General features: G+C 46.6%; 1 protein-coding gene across 3 annotated transcripts in view; it reads right to left on the reverse strand.

Annotated features, from left to right (window-relative positions):
- Positions 1-17,967: 17,967 nt before the first annotated feature.
- Positions 17,968-23,202, reverse strand: part of MYADM (myeloid associated differentiation marker) — a 66,719-nt gene continuing 61,484 nt past the window's right edge. For all 3 annotated transcript variants that reach the window (XM_077457424.1, XM_077457425.1, XM_077457423.1), the window contains exon 2: positions 17,968-22,684. In XM_077457424.1, the coding sequence (XP_077313550.1) occupies positions 21,753-22,667 (915 nt within the window). In that variant the 5' untranslated portion in view covers positions 22,668-22,684 and the 3' untranslated portion in view covers positions 17,968-21,752. The remainder of the gene's footprint in view (positions 22,685-23,202) is intronic.

A 23,202-nucleotide genomic window follows, 5' to 3' on the forward strand; every position in this document is an offset into this window, starting at 1 on the left:
CTCAAGGCTGCTTTCTTTCCCTTTCTCTTCCATTTTAGCCTGAGGCTTTAGTTCTGATCTGCTCTGTCTCACAACCACACTCTCATCCAGGGCTCTTTTTGTCCTGGCTCCACCTTTCCATCACCACTAATCACTATCTTGTCCTGGTTCTTCCCACACAGGTTTATCTCGTGGGTGTTCACCTACCTTGGTTGGCGCCCTGTGGGTAGCCCTCGCGGCTCTGCCCATCTCAGCTCCCGGGGGGAGGTATCCCCGATTTGGCTGGTGGAGCCCGACGGTCAGTCACCACCAAGCGAATCATAATATGTAAGCATGTACTTTATGTGGGGTTTGGCCTATTACCCCACCGTTATGCCATGCTTGTTATTATTATTACATTATACTGATATCCCTTTTTTTCATTGTAGCTACCGTACACGCTTGCTCCTGATGAGTGGCGGTCAGCCACGAAACGCGTAGAGCTATTGAAGTCGTGTTTTCCCTAATCGCATTCAAACTTTTTACAGCTGCTCTGTCCAAATATTGTCCATAGAATATTGAGGCTACCCGTTATGCAGCCACTATTTGATGCTTTATGGTCTTATATCAACTCTATTTGGTGAACTGTGGAATTTTGTTACGTTCATATTTTACTTATATGCTGCTACGACGTATTGTTAATGCTTCGCATCAATTACAACGGATTTAATTGTGTACATATTATATCTTTTATGAATTTATTATTATTATGTATTGCTAGTATCTCTTATCCATTGTAAATGATTTAATCATGTCTATGTTATATTTTTATGAACTTATTAAAATTTCCCAATTGTTCACCAATTTATACTATTCTATCATAAATTTCGCACTTCATTTAAAGTCCCGCACCTGTTGCTCTCCCCCCTTTTTTGATCACTACATGGATGGAAATACTTGACCTTACCAGGTCATGGTTTCATATTAAGTCCCAAGGGATGGAAATAGGTGACCTTACCAGGTCACATTTCACTTAAAGTCCCTTAACCCTTCGCCTATATAATAACTCTGAATAGGGATGGTTGTGCGTAATTTTGGTTTTAATCTTGCAATCCTGCCAGATGTCCTGCATTATATTGCCCCTTATTTGTTCTTTTCAAGTTTAATTTAATGCTATTGTTTTTATGTTATTACCATCCTAATCAGTAATTATTCTTTACCAAACTTAGTGTTTGGTCATTACCTAGATCTCTTGTTTGTGTTCTGATTGGTCCGTCAAACACTGCTGCCGCGTTGGGTCCTTTCTATCCGGGAGCTGTGACGCGCCTTGGGGCTCCTCCTCCCCCTCCTTCCCTTTGTTGTTGGGGGTGGATGGGCTGCCACTGTGCGTCAGCGTCACGCAGTCCATGCCGGACATGCGCGTCCCTTTGGACGCTAGCGTGTGCCCTCATGTGATTTCCATACCCGCACGTCATGTGGGCGGGGCATTGGTACCGGCAGGCCGGGCGTATCAATGCTCGTGCGGCGGTGCCTTCCGCCCCTCCCCTGAGTGCGCGGCGTGACGTTGGTGGGTGGTTCCCGTGGCGGCGCCTATAAGGGGCGCGACCTTGGCAGCATTCACTCCCGAGACTCCCATGCTAACGGATGTCATACCTGTCTGGGAAGCGGCACTGTTTCTAACTCTGGTATTGTCTCACTTCACGCACTGGGCAACCTTTCTCTACTATCATCCGTCCCTCCCTTACTTATCTTCTTACGGATCACATTTCCCCCCCCCCTTTTTTTCCCCCCCTTTTTTTCATCTTAGTCAAAGGCATTAGGTCTGACTTGGTTTATTTCACAATTACACCTATTCCCAAGGCTGCTTTCTTTCCCTTTCTCTTTCATTTTAGCCTGAGGCTTTAGTTCTGATCTGCTCTGTCTCACAACCACACTCTCATCCAGGGCTCTTTTTGTCCTGGCTCCACCTTTCCATCACCACTAATCACTATCTTGTCCTGGTTCTTCCCACACAGGTTTATCTCGTGGGTGTTCACCTACCTTGGTTGGCGCCCTGTGGGTAGCCCTCGCGGCTCTGCCCATCTCAGCTCCCGGGGGGAGGTATCCCCGATTTGGCTGGTGGAGCCCGACGGTCAGTCACCACCAAGCGAATCATAATATGTAAGCATGTACTTTATGTGGGGTTTGGCCTATTACCCCACCGTTATGCCATGCTTGTTATTATTATTACATTATACTGATATCCCTTTTTTTCATTGTAGCTACCGTACACGCTTGCTCCTGATGAGTGGCGGTCAGCCACGAAACGCGTAGAGCTATTGAAGTCGTGTTTTCCCTAATCGCATTCAAACTTTTTACAGCTGCTCTGTCCAAATATTGTCCATAGAATATTGAGGCTACCCGTTATGCAGCCACTATTTGATGCTTTATGGTCTTATATCAACTCTATTTGGTGAACTGTGGAATTTTGTTACGTTCATATTTTACTTATATGCTGCTACGACGTATTGTTAATGCTTCGCATCAATTACAACGGATTTAATTGTGTACATATTATATCTTTTATGAATTTATTATTATTATGTATTGCTAGTATCTCTTATCCATTGTAAATGATTTAATCATGTCTATGTTATATTTTTATGAACTTATTAAAATTTCCCAATTGTTCACCAATTTATACTATTCTATCATAAATTTCGCACTTCATTTAAAGTCCCGCCCCTGTTGCTCTCCCCCCTTTTTTGAAGAATTGTAATTACATGTCCCTGTTAAACAGGGGCAGAAAAATTGGGCCTTAGGCACTGGTGCTGGTGCCACGACACTGCAACCTCTCCCATATACTCTTGTTTTATTGCAGGAATTAGCCCTGCTGCAAAGCATTGCATCAAAAATTGTACTTAAACGCCCCTGTTAAACAGGGGCAGAAAAATTGGGCCTTAGGCACTGGTGCTGGTGCCACCACACTGCAACCTCTCCCATATACTCTAGTTTTATTGCAGGAATTAGCACTGCTGCAAAGCATTGCATCAAAAATTTTACTTAAACGCCCCTGTTAAACAGGGCCAGAAAAATTGGGCCTTAGGCACTGGTGCTGGTGTCACCACACTGCAACCTCTCCCATATACTCTAGTTTTATTGCAGGAATTAGCCCTGCTGCAAAGCATTGCATCAAAAATTGTAATTAAACGCCCCTGTTAAACAGGGGCAGAAAAATTGGGCTGATGACATCACCCAGAACCAGAAATGTTCTTCCAACATATCAGCAGAGGAGGAAGAGGATAGACAATCAACATAACAGGACAGTCACTCAGCATCAGCATAGGCAGTCTTGAAGGGATGTGATATTTCAAAAAAAAATTATTCGGTTACATCAGCTTCAGGTGCTTGGTAGCTGTGGGTGATACAAGACTGATTAATCTTGATGAAGGCCAGTCGATCAACTGATTCGGTGGACAGGCGCACCCTGTGATTGGTAACAAAGCCACCAGCAGCACTGAAGGTGCGTTCCGAAAGAACGCTGGATGCAGGACAGGCCAGTAGCTCAATTGCATACTGTGCAAGCTCTGGCCAGTGATCCATCCTCAAGACCCAGTAAGCCAGAGGATTTTCGGTGGGAAAGGTGTCCAAGTCTGACCTTGCCCCTAGGTATTCCTGCACCATATAAATCAGACGCTGGCGATGGTTGCTGCAACCGATCATACCTTGGGGCTGCGGACTAAAAAATTGTCTGAAAGCATCAGTCAGACGGCCACCTTTTCCACCGCTCCTTCTGACCGATGCCTCAGCAACACATTGTCCGGGACCAGGAGTTTGTAACCTCCCAGTCTCTGGGAACGCGTTGCACAGACCTTTCTGCAAGGCCTCCTTGAGATGTCTCATCCTCTGCTCCCTCTGCGATGGCAAGATAAGGTCGGCAACCTTACCCTTGTACCATGGATCAAGGAGAGTGGCCAGCCAGTAATGGTCCCTCTCCTTGATCCGAAGAATACGAGGATTCTTCTGCAGGCTTTGCAGGATCAGGGAGGCCATGCAGCGTAGGTTAGCTGAGGCATTCGGTCCGGAGTCCTCTGGGTCACTAAGGGCAACATGATCCGCAGCTACCTCCTCCCAGCCACGTACAAGTCCACGTGTTTCTTGGGACTGTAAATCATCCCTACAAGACTGCTGCTGCTGATGCTGAGTGCCAGCCTCCACCTCCATGCTGACACAATCATCCTCCTCCTCCTCTTCCTCCTCCTCATCCTCTTCCTGTGTGATGGGTGGCACAGCAGGAACACTGTCTGGATAAAGGGGGCCTTGAGAGGCAAGGAAGTCCTCCTCTTCCTGCCTCTGTTCTGCCTCAAGTGCCCTGTCCATTATTCCACGCAGCGTATGCTCCAAGAGGTGGACAAGAGGTACAGTGTCACTGATGCATGCACTGTCACTGCTCACCATCCTTGTGGCCTCCTCAAAAGGTGACAGGACAGTGCCTGCATCCCTGATCATGCCCCACTGGTGTGGTGAGAAAAAACCGAGCTCCCCTGACCCTGTGCTGGTGCCGTAGTCGCACAGGTACTCATTGATGGCCCTCTGCTGCGTGTGCAGCTGCTGCAGCATGGCCAACGTTGAGTTCCACCTGGTGGTCATGTCACATATAAGGCGGTTCTTGGGCAGATTCAACTCCTTTTGGAGCTCAGCCAGCCGAGCACAGGCATTAAATGATCAGCAGAAATGCACACAGACTTTCCTGGCCTGCTTCAGGACATCCTGTAAGCCGGGGTACCTGCCCAAGAACCGCTGCACCACCAGGTTAAGGACGTGAGCTACACAGGGCACATGGGTCAGTTGTCCCTGTCGGAGGGCGGAGAGGAGGTTGGTGCCATTGTCACAAACCACCATTCCTGGCTTAACCACTTGCCGACCAGCGCACGACGATGTACGTCGACAGAATGGCACGGGCAGGCAAATGGGCGTACATGTACGTCCCTTTAAATTTGCCGCCCTGCCATCGGGAGCACGCCGCCGGCGGCGAGCTCCCGCGCAGGTCGGGACCCCCGTCAGTCCGGTCGCGGGACCCGCGGACTCGATCGCCTCAGGCATCCCCGCGATTGTCTCACGGAGGGACCAAATGAAGAAATGCCGTTGTAAACAGCATTTCTCCATTCTGCCTAGCAACTAGTGACGCTGATCTCTGCTCCATGTGATTGGAGCAGAGATCAGTGTTCACTAAATGAAAGCCCAACCCCCCCACAGTTAGTAACACACCCTTAGAAACACTTAACCCCTACACTGCCACCCACTGGTTAACCCCTTCACTGCCAGTGTCATTTACACAGGAATCACTGCATTTATATAGCAGTGATTACTGTATAAATGACAATGGTCCCAAAAATGTGTCAAAAATGTCCGATGGGTCCCCCACAATGTCGCAGTCACAATAAAAATCGCTGATCGCCACCATTACTAGTAAAAAAAAATTATAAAAAATTATTAATAAAAATGCTATAAAACTATCCCTATTTTGTACACGCTATAACTTTTGCGCAAACCAATCAATAATCGCTTATTTTTTATATATTTTTGGGGGATATTTATTATAACAAAAAGTAAAAAATAATGCGTTTTTTTTCAAAATTGTCGCTCTATTTTTGTTTATAGCGCAAAAAATAAAAACCGCAGGGGTGATCAAATACCACCAAAAGAAAGCTCTATTTGTGGGAAAAAAAGGACGTCAATTTTGTTTGGGAGCCATGTTGCACGACCGCGCAATTGTCAGTTAAAGCGATGCAGTGCCGAATCGCAAAAAGTGGTCTGGTCTTTGACCAGCAAATTGGTCCGGTCTGAAAGTGGTTAAGCTGGCGTGGCGTCAACCACCTCTCGGCCTGCCCCTGCAGAGCTGACAAAACATCCGCCCCAGTGTGGCTCCTGTCCCCCAAACAAACCAGCGCAAGCATGGCATGGCATCGTTTTGCCTGCGTACTTGCGTAGCCCCTGGAACGCCTACGGAGCACCGCTGGTTCTGAGGACAGAGCACTGGAAGAGGCCATGGAGGAAGAAGAAGAGGGGGGGGGTGGAGGAGAGAGGTGTGTCACAACCAATAGTAGCATTTTGGAGGCGTGGTGGCGGAACAACCTCCAACACTACTGCACCTTGTCCTGCATCCTTCCCAGCTGCCAGAAGAGTGACCCAACGGGCCGTGAAAGACAGGTAACGTCCCTGTCCATGCCTGCTGGACCATGAGTCAGCGGTAATATGCACCTTACCGCTGACCGCCCTGTCCAGCGAGGCAAGGACATTGCCTTCCACATGCCAGTAGAGAGCCGGAATCGCCTTCCGTGAGAAAAAGTGGCGTTTGGAGACCTGCCACTGAGGAACCTCACATTGTACAAACTCACAGAAGGGGGCCGAGTCTACCAACTGAAAAGGCAGCAGTTGAAGTGCTAGCAATTTAGCCAAGCTAGCATTCAACAGCTGGGCATGTGGATGGCTGGGAGTGAACTTCTTACGCCGGTCCAGCAGCTGGGGCAGGGCCTGCTATAATCGGACGTGGGTGTACTGCTAGCAGAGTGCCCGGAAGCACTTGGCTGTGACACACCTAATTCTACACCTTCATTCCTCTCAGAGCAGGTTTCAGAGAGGACTGAAGGTCTAGTGGGGTTGGAGATGCCAGCTGATGAGGAGCAAGGAGAGGTCCGCTTTGTTCTTTGGTGTGGGTCTTTGAGGTACGCTTGCCAACGAGCTGCATGGCAGGTCAACATATGTCTGGTCAAGCATGTGGTGCCCAAGCAGCTGATGTTTTGGCCACGCGAGATACGCTTGAGACATATGTTGCAAATAGCAGCGGTGCGATCTGATGCACTTGTCTCAAAAAAGGCCCACACCAAAGAACTTTTAGAATAACGCGCAGAGGCAGCGCCCTGCACAGGCGGAGCTCTGCGGTGTGATTCAGTCGGTGTGCTGCCCCTAAGCTGGCCCCCGGAGGGCATCCTGCCTCTTTGGACATGTGCCTCCTCCTCCTCCTCTCTCCTACCAGGCACCCACGTGGAGTGAGTGCCCTCATCATCCTCTCCCTCTTCATCGCTGTAGCAAACCTGGCAATATGCTGCAGCTTGTGGAACATGACTGCCAGATTGCTGTCCTTCTTGAGCATCCCCTCTCTCTGCATTCACGCTACTGCCTTCCTCTAGCTGAGTGTCATCATCAGAGCCTACAAAACACTGGGCATCCTCCTGGAGCATGTACCCAACACTGTGCTCAAAGAGTTCAGAAGACTCCTCAGGAGGACGTGGTGGGTCTAGGGAAGGAGTCACTGATGATGACATTGAGAGGAGGGAAGACGATGCGTTGGCAGCTGCTTTGCTAGTACCCTGAGACTGGGTGAGAGAGGATGAGGAGGATGAAGAGGGCTTGGTCATCCACTCTACCAAGTCGTTGGCATGTTGCGGTTGAACATGTCCAGCTGCCGAAAAGAAGGACAAGCGTGCCCCATGGCCACGTGCTGATGACAATGCACCGCGTCCACGACCAGCACTGTTGTCTCTAGACACAGAGCATGCTTGCCCTCTTTTATCGGCTCGCGCCTGTCTGCCTCTCCTTGCTGGCCTTCCAGACATGGTAATGGCCTGAAGGGAGTTGGGTAAAACAGCAGTTGGGTAGTGTATTTTGTGCTGGAGGCACACAACACCCACTAACTCCTGCAGATGCCTTTATTATAGAACACCAGAGATAAAGGGGTATACTGTAATGGAGTCACACAACACCCACTAAGCCCTGCAGATGGCTCTATTAGAGAACAGCAATAAAGGGTAGATACAGGTGTATATTGTGCTGGAGGCACACAACACCCACTAACTCCTGCAGATGCCTTTATTATAGAACACCAGAGATAAAGGGGTATAGTGTAATGGAGTCACACAACACCCACTAAGCCCTGCAGATGGCTCTATTAGAGAACAGCAATAAAGGGTAGATACAGGTGTATATTGTGCTGGAGGCACAAAACACCCACTAACTCCTGCAGATGCCTTTATTATAGAACACCAGAGATAAAGGGGTATATACAGATGTATACTGTGCTGTGCTGGAGGCACACACAACTTCCAATGACTCCTGCAGATGGCAAGTGGGCTCAAATAGAGAAGAGCTATGTAGGTGGATATAGCGGTATGTACTGGGTACAGAGCACGCAGACAGCACGCACAAGCTCCTAACACTACTGACTGCAAGCTCTATTATAAAAGATAGATCACTAGCTATATAGGTGAGGTGAATATAGTGGTGTATACTGCGGTCAGGGCATGCAGACAACAACCACTACAGAAGAGCAAGATCGAAAATCGGCCGATAACGATCGGTGTATACTGTGTTGAAGGTACACAGAACACCCACTAACTGCTTCAGACGCCAACACACTATACAAGGCCGCCGCGCTGGCGGCCTTATATAGTGTGGGGCGTGTACTACACAGTCTGAGCTATGATTGGCCACAGGCATCCTGCCTGTGGCCAATCATGGCTCTCCTCGCTGCTGGTGCTGTGATTGGCCAAGCATGCGGGGTCACAGTGCATGCTTGGCCAATCATGAGCCAGCAATGCACTGCGATGACGCAGTGCATTGTGGGCCGTGAGCGCCACACGAATTTGGCGCGAACGGCCCATAACGTTCGGAATTCGCCGAACGGGCGAACAGCCGATGTTCGAGTCGAACGTATGTTCGACTCGAACACGAAGCTCATCCCTACTCCTGATATGACTCGCCAACTTTTATTGGATCATTTCTGATTCTGACTCTAAAAACAAAAGTTAATACTGCAATTGCAGGAACAGATTCACAGGATGTAATCACTGTGTTTAAAATGTCCATTCATGACAAAATGTATTACATATTATTTTATATATAGATAAAAAAGGGGTGGTGTGAGATGCTATTAAAAAGTAACAAATAGAATAGAAAAATTGCAAAAGTAAAACCTTGAGAGGGGAGGGGGAGTATAGACAGAGTTAGGTAAACTTTACAGAACACATCTCTTGTGCTTAAATCAACAATAGAGTGAACGTCCATGTCACTTTTCAGCCTTCTTATAACATATTCTTTGAGCTCCCAAACTTCTACTTTTTCCTCCTCATTTCCCTTTTTCTGGAACAAGAAGTGCCCATTAGTTGCGGTCATGTGTACAACTCTATGCACACTACAAATCCCATAGTCCATCTCCGGAGTGAGCAAGGGAGGGTGGCTATGTTACTGCATACAATGGGACCATGGAGAACGTATCCACCCACTAACAGGAAGCTAGATCACATCAGCAAAAAAACAAAGAGAGTTTGTTTGGATAGAGCTGTGATGGTTTAGAACATCTGTGAGCAAAACCTATCTGTGTGCCTATTGGAGAGATTCACAAACTCTGATTGCCCTGGTGTCATAAACCGGTGCGACCAGAAATGCATGCCTTCCAGTCTGATGTCCGGGCCTTCCAGTGTGATGTCCCGGCCTTCCAGTCTGATGCCTTCCAGTCTGATGTCCTGGCCTTCCAGTCTGATGTCCCGCTGCCGACCTTCCAGTCTGATGTCCCGGCCTTCCAGTCTGATGTTCCGGCCTTCCAGCTTGAAGTGCCTGCTTTCCAACCTGATGTGCCCGTGCCCACTGCCCAGCTTGATGTGCCTGTGCCTGCTGCCCAGCTTGAAGTGCCTGCTTTCCAACCTGATGTGCCCGCTGACCAGCTTGATGTGCCCGCTGCCCAGCTTGATGTGCCTGCTGCCCAGCATGATGTGCCCGTGCCTACTGCCCAGCATGATGTGTCTGCTTCCCAACCTGATGTGAACGTGCCTGCTGCCCAGCATGATGTGCCTGCTTCCCAACCTGATGTGACCATGCCCGCTGCCCAGCTTGATGTGCCTGCTGCCCAGCTTGAAGTGCCTGTGCCTGCTGCCCAGTTTGAAGTGCCCGCTTCTCAACCTGATGTGCCCATACCTGCTTCCCAGCTTGATGTGCCTGTGCCTGCTTCCCAGCTTGACGTGCCCATGCCTGCTGCCCAGCTTGATTTGCCAGCTGACCCACTTGATGTGCCCATGCTGGCTGCCCAGCTTAATGTGCCTGTTGCCCAGTTCGATGTGCCTGCTACTCAGCTTGAGATTCCTGTGCCTGCTATCCAGCTTGACGTACTTATTACCCAACCTGATGTGACTTTGCTCATGGCCCAGCTTGACGCAATGGACTTTCCCCAGCAACCGCTGGTTGGAGCATCCGGAGGTTGCTCCTTCGAGGGGGGGTACTGTCAGGAAAGGTTCCCTCTGCTGGTAATATCGATCATTTGGCGTGCAGTACTGAGATAGTCCATCTTCGGAGTGAGCAAGGGAGGCTGGCTATGTTCATGTAAACAATGGGACCATGGAGAACGTATGCACCCACTAACAGGAAGCTGGATCACATCAGCATAAAAACAAACAAAGAGAGTTTATTTGGATAGAGCTGTGATGGTTTAGAACATCTGTGAGCAAAACCTATCTGTGTGCCTATTGGAGAGATTCACAAACTCCGATTGCCCTGGTGTCATAAACCGGTGCGACCAGAAATGCATGCCTCCCAGTCTGATGTCCCGGCCTTCCAGTGTGATGTCCCGGCCTTCAAGTCTGATGTCCCGGCCTTCCAGTCTGATGTCCCACTGCCGACCTTCCAGTCTGATGTCCCGGACTTCCAGTCTGATGTTCCAGCCTTCCAGCTTGAAGTGCCTGCTTTCCAACCTGATGTGCCTGTGCCCACTGCCCAGCTTGAAGTGCCTGCTTTCCAACCTGATGTGCCAGCTGACCAGCTTGATGTGCCCGCTGCCCAGCTTGATGTGCCCATGCCTGCTGCCCAGCTTGATTTGCCAGCTGCCCCGCTTGATGTGCCCATGCTGGCTGCCCAGCTTAATGTGCCTGTTGCCCAGTTCGATGTGCCTGCTACTCAGCTTGAGATTCCTGTGCCTGCTATCCAGCTTTACGTACTTATTACCCAACCTGATGTGACTTTGCTCATGGCCCAGCTTGACGCAATGGACTTTCCCCAGCAACCGCTGGTTGGAGCGTCCGGAGGTCGCTCCTTCGAGGGGGGGGGGGTGTCAGTAAAGGTTCTCTCTGCTGGTAATATCGATCATTTGGCGTGCAGTACTGAGATAGTCCAACTCCGGAGTGAGCAAGGGAGGGTGGCTATGTTCCTGCATACAATGGGACCATGGAGAACGTATGCACCCACTAACAGGAAGCTGGATCACATCAGCAAAAAACATAAAGAGTTTATTTGGATAGAGCTGTGATGGTTTAGACCATCTGTGTGCCTATTGGAGAGATTCACAAACTCTGATTGCCCTGGTGTCATAAACCGGTGCGACCACTGTATTTGTTTTTCAGAATGATTTGTGGGGGGGGAGGGGGGGGGTAGTGAATGGCATCAATAGTTTTTTGTTATTATTTTCTCTATTTTTTGTTGTTTATTTTCTTTAAGTTATTTTTTTTCAATATTTTTTTTTCACAGTGCTTCTGGAGAAGGGTGGGGAGTATGTGGCGGTTATGGTGTCAGTTTTAATGTTTACATATTTTTTTACAATTTCATTTTTATTAAATTTTTTTGTTCACAATGCTTTTTTTTGGGGGGGAGGGGGGGGTTTGGGGCAGTGGAGAGTGCTGGTAGGGCAGGGGGGGGTGGTGTCAGTTTTTTATTTGAAAAATTTGTTAATCGTTTAAAAATGTTTAGAATTTTTGTTTACAATTTCATTATTTTTTTTTTTAATGTGTTTTGCATTTCCTCTTTGAAACTGGGAAAGGGACTGAGAACATTGATTCCCCAGTCCCGTTCTAAGCGTTGAAGATAAAATGCACAGAAGACAGAGGCTCCTGTCCATTCATAAACTGAGCAGAGTAACACACAGGTTACTCTGCTCAGTTTTCACAAGACACAGGAGCGATCTCGCTCACTGTGTCCAATTCAGAAAAGGCAGGGGCCGCTAAATGACCAGTTCCTCCCATCCTGACAGATCCCCACAGCTGACGGGAGGGGAGAGAAGGAAAGCCGGCTGTAGGGGACGGGAGTCCTACAGGTAAGCCTATAACAAAGCGGGGTTTATGATCAGTACCGTATTTATGCAGGGAAAATCGCGGGTGTGTGTTATACACCGATCCCCCGCAAATTCTGAGCCTCTGGGCGGCTTTCAGCCGCCTTTGCCCATTTTTGGCTGCCTTTGGCCGTTCGACAGCTTCCGGCCATTCTCGGGCATGAGCAAAACTGACAAGGCTGCAATGCTGGACAAGGCTACATATGACACTGACAAGACTGCAATGGTGGACAAGGCTGCAGATGGACTTGCAAGACAAGGCCGCCATTTCCGAAACCCTCCTGGCCAATGTAATGGCCACTAGAAAGACCTTTTTCTGAGAAAGAGTGAACAAGGAACACCGCTTTCTGAAGCGCCGATAACACCAGATTCAGATCGGGGGGGGGGGGGGGGGAGCACCGGAGGAACTACAAGTCGGACCCCCTGAACAAAAGTGCTCACTAGAGAGTGAGATGCTAAGAGGGGGGGGGGGGTCACTGAAAAAGACTGCCAAGGCTGATTTTGGTCTTTTAATGGATATTAAAGCCAACTTCTGGTCTACTCCTTGATGTGCAAACAGCAGGATCCTGGAAACTGAATAGGTGCATGGATGCCATCCTTTCTCCTCACACAGAGATGTATGCCTTCCAGATACAACGGTATATTTTCCGAGAAGATTTCCGCGCTCCCAACATAGTTGAGATCACAGAGTCCGATAGGCCTCGGTACCTTAGTATCTGGACTCAACAGCCATGCCGTTAAAACCAGCAATGGTAAAACAAGATGGAAAAATCAGACCTCGACACAGAAGGTCCTCTCGCAACAGCAGTCACCAGGGAGCCATCGCAACCAGGCATACTAGGTCGATGCATCAGGGACGCCGAGGCCAATCTGGGACATTAGTATTACTGGAACCCCCTTGGCCTCCACTCTGCGGAGCAGACATGGAAGTAGCTTTAGCGGAGGAAAGTCATAGATCAGTCGGTACGGATCTCATGGAACCAACAGCGTGATTGACGCGTCTGCCCAAGGATCTCTTATCCTGCATACGAATCTCGACCCCTTCTGATTGAGATGGGAGGCCAGGAGATCCAGGTCTGGTGTGCCCCACCGCAGGCACAGTAGACTGAACATCTCTGGATGCAACGCCCATTCTCCTGGGCCCAGCATCTGGCAACTGTGGTAATCCGCCTGCCAGTTTTCAACTCCCAGGATGTAAATGGCCAAGGCCAGTACCTGTTGCTCTAACCACTGAAGGATGTGAGTGACCTCCCATGCTGCAGCTGAGCTACTTGTTCCTCCTTTATGGTTGACATATGCCACCGCCGTGGCATTGTCTGACCTGATCGGACGCCCTCATAGTCTCATCGACTATGTGGAGAGGCAAAGCCTGATTGCTCTGAGTTCGAGCACATTTATGGGCAACTTGGGTTCCACACCCGATAAGACATCCTGGGTCGACTGTACTCCCAGTACTCCACCCCAGGCAGTCAGTCAGGCTGGCGTCTGTTGTGATCACAGTCCAATGCAGAGGTAGGAATGACTTCCTGGAACAAAGTGCGGGGGACCTCAGCCACCAAGCAGGGGAGTCCCTGACTGACTGCCTCACCTGAATCTGCCGATCCCGGGATCACGGAGATATGCCCCATTTTGTCAATATCTCCTTCTGCAAGACTCTGGTGTGAAACTGGGCGTATGATACCGCTTCAAGGGAGGCCACACAAGGCCCAGAACTCGCATGCAGAAACGCAGTAATGACCACCTGCGGTTCAGCAATAGTTTTGCCGTGGCTCTGAGAGTCTGCAGTTTTGTCTGAAGGGAGAACACTCTCGCTTCCATGGAGTCCAGCGGTAAGCCTAGGTACTCCAAGCTCTGAATCGGTATGAACACCAACTTTTTTTTTTAGGTTCAACAGCCACTCAAAATTCCTGCAGGGTTTGCATGGCGATTGCCACATCTTCCTTTAATTCTGAGGTGGAAGCTGCTCTCAGAGGGAGATCGTCCAGATAACCTGCTATTGCGATACCACATTGTCTCAACAATACCAAAATTGGAGTCAATACCGTGGTAAAGACTCAGGGTGCTGAAACCAAGCCAAAAAAGGGGTAGCCACAAACTGGTACTGGGCTTCCCCGACTTCAATCCGCAGAACCCCCGATGCCTGAGGTATATGGGTATGTGCAGGTACGCATCCTGGAGTCCAAAGATGCCAGGGAGTCCCTTTGATGGAGTGCAGCGACTACTGAGTGAACTGATTCCATTCCAGTCCAAGATTGGATGTACCCCTTCCTTTTTGGGGACTACAAACAGATTGGAGTAGAGCCCCTGAAAACTTTTCAGACTCCGGAACAGGCACTAACACCCTGCGGCTTAGCAGGTCCCATACTGCCCCCAATAGGGCCTCCCAGCGAGCCAGGAGTAAGGGTATGCTGGAGGGGAAGAGTGTTTGGTGGCCAAGAGAGGAACTCTATCTTGTAGCCAGAGGAAATTAGTTTGCAGACCCATTGGTCAGATAGCCGAGAGGCCCACCAGGCAGCCAAACTTCTGAAGGCGACCCCCACCTGTATTGACGTGCGGAGGCAAACTTTCATGCAGTAGTACTTTTGCTCGCAGGCTTTCTCTTCCAGGGACGCTTTTGTCCCTCAGAGGTCGTCCTGTTGGTCTGGGAGCATTTAGCCGAAGTCCCGGATGGACAAAAAAAAAAAAAAAAACTATTGAGTGGAAAAACGAGGGCCCTTGCCTGTGGCATGGCTCCTTAGTCTTCCTGGCCTGTGGGAGCAAGGTATTCTTCCCACCTGTGACATTTCCGCCTGGTCCACCGACCAGCATTTCAGCAGTATCAGGGGACTCAGCACCACTGCTGACACTGAAACCCTGGATAGCAGAGGAAGCGTATCCAGGGCCGCATCACAAACTTAAGACCGTGCACTAACTGGTCTGCTAGTTCCACGCAGACAAGTGTAGCCTGCTGCTTCTCCAATTCCCGGTGCAAAAGTTTGCCCATTCAGTAAGTGTCTGCGACACAAGTGCAGTGGCCAGTACTAGTCATACATTTCTGACCCCCCCCCCCCCAAACGTAAAAGAGGAACGGGCCACTGCCTCGATTCCTGCCCATGCAGCCCTAAACCACAGGATCCCCCCTCTACCGGGATTGTGGTTAACTTATCTAACCTGGATACTGGAGGGTCCACGACCGGAGGAGCAGATCAGGGGGTAATGCACCGCCATGCTTTTTGGGACCGAAAGGGTCCATTGCGGTCGCCCCCATTCCTGTATATGAACTTATTGAAATAAGTCAGATACGGAAACACCTTAGGTGTACGGGCTGGCTTACGGGACCCAAAAGGGACCACTACTGCAGCAGAAGGACCTGATGTATCCTGATCTTCAGGATATCACGCACAGCTGTGATAAATGCTCCAACTAGTGCTTTTCTTGCGCGGGCCCGGTCGGGGACTCATCCTCACTGTCCAATCGGTCCTGGTCAGCATCATCTGAAACTATAGAGCAGGAGCCACCAGTCTCAGTGGGGCCCGAGTCTGCATCACATCTCTCCCCGGAGGACAGGGGGGGGGGCAGGGGCTGCCTTCTACCACCTCGCACCCACACACCGCCTCCGCTCTGGCAACAAACGCTTTCAGGACCGCCGACAAGGTGTCAAAAGGCACTGCACCGTTTGCAGATGAGCCAGTTGCAATTGCAGGGAGTTAGGGGGAATAAACATCAGTTTCTGAAGCCATGCTGACCCACCCTGTCTGCCACCCTTGGGGAATTAGGACAGGTGTACGTTCCATTCTCCTAGCTTCTGCAGGCTAAGGGGCCCCCACTGCAGTACTCACCACCCTGACCGAGTTCTACGCCGTTCAGCTAGTCGTGCCTGTGTCAGCTCCCAGGTGCCTGAGTCAAACCAAACTGTACACAGAGAGAGACAGTGAAAAAAAAGACAAGGAAAATGGCAGAACAGTGCTATGGCGATCAGCATGTGCAGACCTCCAGACACCCAGTGGGGAGACAACAGCCACCCAGAGCAGCCCCCCACCCAAGGTGAGAGCCCCCCAGGGGACCCCTATCTATATGGCACACACACCGCTCAGCAGCCCATGCAGCATCCCCCATGGGGGGAGGGGAGATAGGGACAGGAAGAGAAGAGAGGGAGGAGAAGGAACCCCGAATCGACCTCCCAGGGAATGCCGAGCTGCTCAGCCCCACCGAGGCAGGGAGAGCTGTACTTACCAGTCCCGATGAGCTGGGGAGCATTCCATCACAGAACCACTCTCTGATCAGTACGGGGTGGCTGTGGGCCACGGCACACTGACGCAGGCATCAGTAGCCTGGTCATATGTGTGCCCCAGAGCATTGCGCTCACCGGTCGCCCCTGGAGCCTGAGGGGCATGTCGTGGCTGACCCAGCGTGTAGCTATGGTCTGCACGCGTTTGATGGCCAGGCTGGGGAGACTACAAGGATAAGGGTATCCAGCCTGTCACCCAGCCGGCTGTTCATAGCAGATCACAGGATCTTAATCTTGCGCAAAAGACAAAACTTCTGCAAGAAAAATCCCAGGACCGACGGGCCCGCAGTGTTCCTAGGTCCATCTCCTTCACTAGGCAGAAACTTAGGCTGCAGGAATCAGGCTGGGGGGTTGTTACTGAAGGGACTGCCCCTTAGGCAGAACTAGAAAGCCTAGTCCTCTCCTGAAGGTGGCGTAACAACCCTATGGTCAAGAATAAAGGAGCTGTGTCAGTCAGTGAACGTAAGAGGAATTCAGTTTCAGTTCAGATGACTAAAATCTGACTAAAATGCTATTTTAGCTATAAGACTTGGGACTACAAACTAAATCCAAATGTAACGTCAAAAAGCAATATTCTTGTTTGTTTAAAAAAACGTTGTTTTATTTATAAAGATGTTAATTACTTGTAAGCAGAGAACTGTAACACTTTTATAGTCAGGCAATATGTGCAGGGGCATTACAACCAATAAAGTTTACAATTTTTTGTTTATATTTTAAAGTTGCACTTCTGTTTGTCAAAAAACAATATTTTTGTTTGTGATACTGGAGATTTAAGTCGACTAAAATGTGACCAAAACAATTCAGATGACCAAAATACGACAAACTAAAATTGCATTTTCGTCAAAAGACTGGAGTAAAACTAAATCAAAATTTAGTCAAAATTAACACTCGTTACAATTAAAGCTTGTTGGCTGAGAAACAGTAGCAGGAGCCAAAGACACACAGGAGGTAGCTTGAAACCAAAAACACACGAGTGCTCCCAGAGCAAGCAGCTTGCTCTGGGGGCACTCAACAAAGGGGAGGGGCCAGAAGAGAAAGAAAGAAAGAAAGAAAGAAAGAAAGAAAGAAAGAAAGAAAGAAAGATCAGGGGTTCTGCTTTGTGCAAATCGATTACACAAAGCAGGTAGGTATAACATGTTTACTATAAAAGGAACAAAATTAACCTCACTTTAATGCATTTTTTGCAAGTTAAAAAAAATCTTCCACTGGCTTTTAACTCCCCCCCCCCCCCCCCGACTTTCACCTGTCTATAGACGTACATAACTTGGTTCAGGAGCATGAAGGGCCATAGCAAGCAGTGTGCAGGAGAGAAGGAGTGAACATCTCTGGTGGGGACCACAGAAGAGAAGATTAATGGTGGCAGAGAAAAATCAGGTCTCCAGCCGTGCCACACAGGGCTGTTATGTACAGCAGAGCTTTACAACTCTCAGAAATGGATGGTCAGAAAGACAAAAGATTTGGCAGGAAAACAGTTCTCTGATGTATTTTATCCATCAATTAGTTGATTTTTAAGGCGATAAAATCATGGTACAAACCACCAGAGAGTGTGAGCGTCATGGTAAAAAAAAAAATATATATATTTTTTATAAATGAAGCCCATAAAAATACCATTTTACAACAGAACAAAAACTAAAAACATGGTTTCCTAATTCACCTTCAAGGACGCATGACAAACCAGTTGTGTACAAAGTATTTTATTTCACTTCTTAAAAATAAGAAAAGCACAAAGATTGACACAAAAATATATAAAAAAAAAAAAAAAAAAAAAGGACTAGTACAATATATAGTACTTTACAATACTGTTCAAAAGAAGGCACTTTGGTACATTGAGCATGCGAATATATCTTGTGCAAAGAAAGCCACTGTTTATATAATGCACAGTAAATACAGAACAGTGTTTTTTGTATGAGGACATCAAGACCAAACAACGTCAAACCTATTAAGGCAATAGCAATGTGCCAAGAACAGTAACTCGTAACAACCAATAGGAATTCAACACTTGACTGCTATGAACCACTGTACTTGATGGCAAAAACAGCTCTTTGCACCACTTTAGTGAATAAATACAGAGAATGTTTGCATATATATGTATATATATATATATGTTAGGCATGACCTAAAAATGCATATCACCCATATTTTGCACTGATACACATTACTGTTCTAAAAATTCCTGTATCGGGCAGATTATTGAAGACAAAAAACAAAAAAAACAAACACACACAAACAGCCCAACCCAGATACAGTGTTATTTCTGGTTTCCACTTAAGGCCTATGTTTGTAATGGGTTTTGTATTTCCAAATGTCTATGGGAATGTAAACCCTCTTGAAGGTGGTCTACTGTGGGTCAGAAAGATGTCCACTGTAGGTCAATTCATTCTGATTGATCCCAAAAGCAGCTCAAACTGATGGCATTGACACAAGCCCAACCCTATTAACACAAACCCTTAAAGTCAAAATCCAAATTTTACTTTGACTTTAAGGCATCATGGACACTGGGTGTTTTTACAGCTGCTGTTTTGGGCATCAGGGTTTTTGTTTTTCTACAGCCAGTAAACTCCCCAGCATGTTATCCTAAGTGGCCATGCACACACAGGCTTTTATCAGCTTTTTTTTTTTTTTTTGCAGGGGCGTTTTCAGGCTGAAAAAATAAAAAAAAAATAAAAAATAACTGAGGAAAAAGAAAAAACACTACTGAGTTTTCAGTTGTGAAAAATGTGAAAAATGCTACAAACAAAAAATGCAGTAAACTTGGCAAAGCATGGCTGTCATTTAGCCTAGGTTCACATTGACGTGATCTGTCATGCGATTTGAGAGATCAAATCGTATTAAAAGCCACAGCTTATTGGCAGCAATGACACTGTTCCAATCTGTGCAACACCGATTTTGCAGCACCACACCGATTTGCAAAATTAGTTCTTTTATGTATGAAGCAACACAGAGGTCTATCAAGTAGCACCTGAAATCGTGCCGACTTTGCTACTTTATGTGAAGTAGCGTGATTTCAAAGTAGCATCCATGTGAACCAGGGCTTAGGAGCGTTTTTGAGCCCCAAACATTTGTATAGTATGTACAGTTTTCATAAAAAAAAAAAAAAAAACACACATGCTAAAAAACTGCAGCAAAATGCTACTGCAAAACTTATTCTATAGCTAAGGCTACTGGCATTTTTCTAATGTCCAGTGTGCATGTGGCCTTAATAGCTCATGTTGACCAAGATGGCCCAAACGATTTCCATTACAGAATAATGCAGCCACTATGTGTGCTGTAATGGACTGTAGTGGCATTAGCTACACACTGTTAGTGGCACCGTGTTCTGCAGTTGTGCGGAAATTAGAGTTGGGACCATTCAGGAGTAGGCTTGCTATTTTAGCAACAAATACAATGCTTCCTCCAATTGGCCAAGATGAAAACCATGTCGTCATCTGCCTGCCTTTCCATTCAGCTTAACTATTTAAGCTCCACTTTCTGTATGTAGCCAATTCTACTACAGAATATTACAGTGCAGACAGCAGGCACATAGTTATGTAAAGCAAATACATTTTTTTGACCCCAAAAAACTATTTAAAGTCAAATGGAACTCTACTTTAAACTGTCTCTTACTGTGCTGTTTGTATAAATTGTTCCTGGATTTACTTGTATTACTCCTGTTTTGTGATTTTTTTTCAATGGCTTCTCAGATTTAACAACCAATCAAAAAAGTTCCAACAAATTCCCAAAGAAACGTTTTGTTAAGGATGTACCTCTGAAGAAATATGGAACATCATGGCCCTCTTACGTAAACTAAATACTTTACAATCTGATTAAACACCCGACTTTACATTTTCTCAAACAGTCCATTCAATTTAGATCCAATTAGTTGGACCCTCACACTGCAAACTGTTGGTAGATTTACAAAAAGAAAATGTAAGATCAAATTGTAATAATAGAAGCAAACATTTTTTTTGTTGGGCTGAGTCTGTACACCAGATTATTTGCTGCAATCTTTAAAAGTCAACCCAACCCATAATGGATACTTCAATTAGAAGTGTAATTCTCTAGGAACTCCAGTGGCAAATATTTAAGGAAAGTGTTGGAGCCTATGTTGAGTGATCACAGGTGCCAGTTTCCCCATTGCACAGATTTATTTTAACTTTCTGTGAGGCAGTATGCAAGAAATATCTCCACAAGGCTAAAACACCCAGCATTATAATCCCAACAAATTCTGACCTTTCCCTAATATACCTGAAACTAACATAAATTTTGGTTGGAGTCCAATCTTAAGAATTAGCAGTCTTATTCTGCACGCTTCTGATTTTCTAGAAGTTTAGATACAAATGAGTTATGTGATCATAAAATGATATGTAAATTTGGTATAAATGGCTTTGCATAATATGTGTGAAAACAAACTGCAATAAACCGCTGCACCTAAAAATATATAACTAAATACAAAAAAAATTTTTTTTTAATAACAAATATTTTCATATAAACTCAATAGTAGCATATATCTTGGCAGGATTATGTGAAGAAAACACATTTAAAAAAAATATAGGAATCATAATCCTTGTAAATGCACACGTTCCAAAGTACACCAAATCAGAGTGCAAGGGGCAGGTCCCGTAAATTATTCAGTAGACAGCTTCTGATACAGCAAGTCAGAAGGAACTAAAGCCTCTCCATTCAGCAGTATGACAGTCAGGTAAAGTGAATGTTTAGAAGATCAAGAATGGCAACACCACTATTTCTTAAATGATCACTTTCATTTGTTCTTTGGTGATGCTAAACCTCAAAGGCAAGCAAGTTGAGAAAAATGTAGTAGGATTCAGTAGTTTTTTTTTTTTTTAAAGCAATTTCCTATATTTTTATCTGGATACCCATAGAAATATTACGTTTTGCATTAATGAGACCTTTAAAGTGTGTGTCTAGTCTAAATGATCGAGCAAGGAAGGTTTAGGACCCCTGTGAAATTTGTACTGCTATTTGGATCACTGTTAGGCCCCTTTCACATGGGCAAGACTCAGTGTTGCTCAGCAGGGGATCTGTCCGCTGTTCCACTTCTGGGCCGAGCTGTCGGATGACAGGTCCATGTCCACGCTTATGCAGAGCAGACACAGCCCGTTCTGCTCTATAGGCAGTTGGATGTAAATGGACTGGCTGTCCTTTTACACCCAACTGCAACCCGATCCAGCCAGCAGGATGGCAATGGATCCCCTTCCATTTGTTTTTGCTGGATCGGAGGTAGCTGGGTGTAAACAGACACAAGTCCGACAGCTGCTAATAAATAGGCATCATTATTGAAATTCTATATTAAATTAGCTTGCTGATTTGAGCTATGACAACTGTGCAATGACAAGGAGTGATTTAGAAATTGTAATTCATGTAAATAATTTACTTATCAAGTTTTAAAATGGGCACTTTATATCACTAAAATCAATTCTATCGATTAATATATGGAGACAAGTGAAATCCACATGATTTCCTCATTTAAACCGTGATGAAGATAAGTCTTGCAGAATAAACAAGATCTATGATGTAGACTATGAGATTGAAAGCTGACAACACAGCAACAGCTACCCTTTTATCCCAAATACATAGAATATCAGCGCTGTACCCACATTCATCTTGCCTACGGGTTCTGCCCCCATATTTTGAGTCAAACTGGAAAATGGGCCAGACGATCACAGCAGAGATGTACAGTAGCACAGCTAAAAGAGCATAAGCATTGAGGAACTTCTCAAAAGAACAAGGCAGCCAGCCTGTACACTCTCCAACACAGAGAATAATGACTACAACAGACAGGATGAAACAGATGCAGTACACTGCCAGGCACCATTTCAGTGCATCATGTCTATCATATAGAACGGGTTCTGCAATGAAGACAAAGATGACGCAAGCAATGTAGCTTTCGATTACTTTTAGTATTCCGGGCACAGTAGCCATGTAGCCAGTAACTTCTCCAGGTCGAGCTCTGGTTAAAGACACTTCAAAAATGTATGCCAAGGTGGTGAGGCAGGAGAACACAGTCGCTACAACTTGGTAAGTGTGTCTTTCACTGCCGTAGCTCCTATCCTTAAGGTGGAATAGTGGATATAGGATAGAAGCCGAGAGGCACATTAGGACGGCAAACATTGCAAACGTGATGGGGAAATTCTTCCAAGATACTGGCATCCTGCTCTGTATGCCTACAAACTCAACAGTGATGATAATGATGGTAACAACAAAGCAGAAGCACCAGGAGAACATGCACATATCGCCAGTTCGGCCGTAATAGCCTCCTCCGTGGACAACCAAACTGAATGTAACACAGGCGAAGATGACTGCTAGAATCCGTACAATCCCAACAGGAGATTTCAAGACATGGGTATTGCCCTCCACGATTTTCCTGCGTTGGACCGACATGGTTGGAGATGTATCTTCTAAAGAAATAAAAAATTTAAAAATAGTTTAGCGTTTATAATGGAAAGCCAATATGTATTCAAATATGAAATATGTTATTAGATCAACCTTTCCCACCCTTTTACCATAGAGGAACCCTTGAAATAACTTTCTGGTCTCAGGGAACCCAGTGGTGAGAAGCCCCAGGAAGTGTCCAGGGTAAAGCAGATGTGAAATTGCTTGAGAAACTCCTAGCAACCTCTGGAGGAATCGGACGGTTCCAGAGAACAGTTGATAAAGGCTGCCTTACGTAATAAAGTATAACTACAACAATAGTTCGTCATGTCTGTCATTTGATTTTGATCAGGTAACACTTCACTTTTGGGAAAAATAATTCTAGCTTTACGATTGAAATGGATCATTCTTTTTTTTTTATTCTTTCTTACAATAAGGCAAACTGGTCACATTTGTGTTTATAGACTGCCTCTAGAAACCTCAAACTGCTTTTTTCCCCAGATGTCTGTTTAGGACTTAAAGTGTTTGTTAAGCCACTCTAAAC

Source organism: Lithobates pipiens, unplaced genomic scaffold, assembly GCF_037356315.1.
Source record: "Lithobates pipiens isolate NorthernLeopardFrog02 unplaced genomic scaffold, aLitPip1_a1.2 Scaffold_27, whole genome shotgun sequence".
Lineage (NCBI taxonomy): Eukaryota > Metazoa > Chordata > Amphibia > Anura > Ranidae > Lithobates > Lithobates pipiens.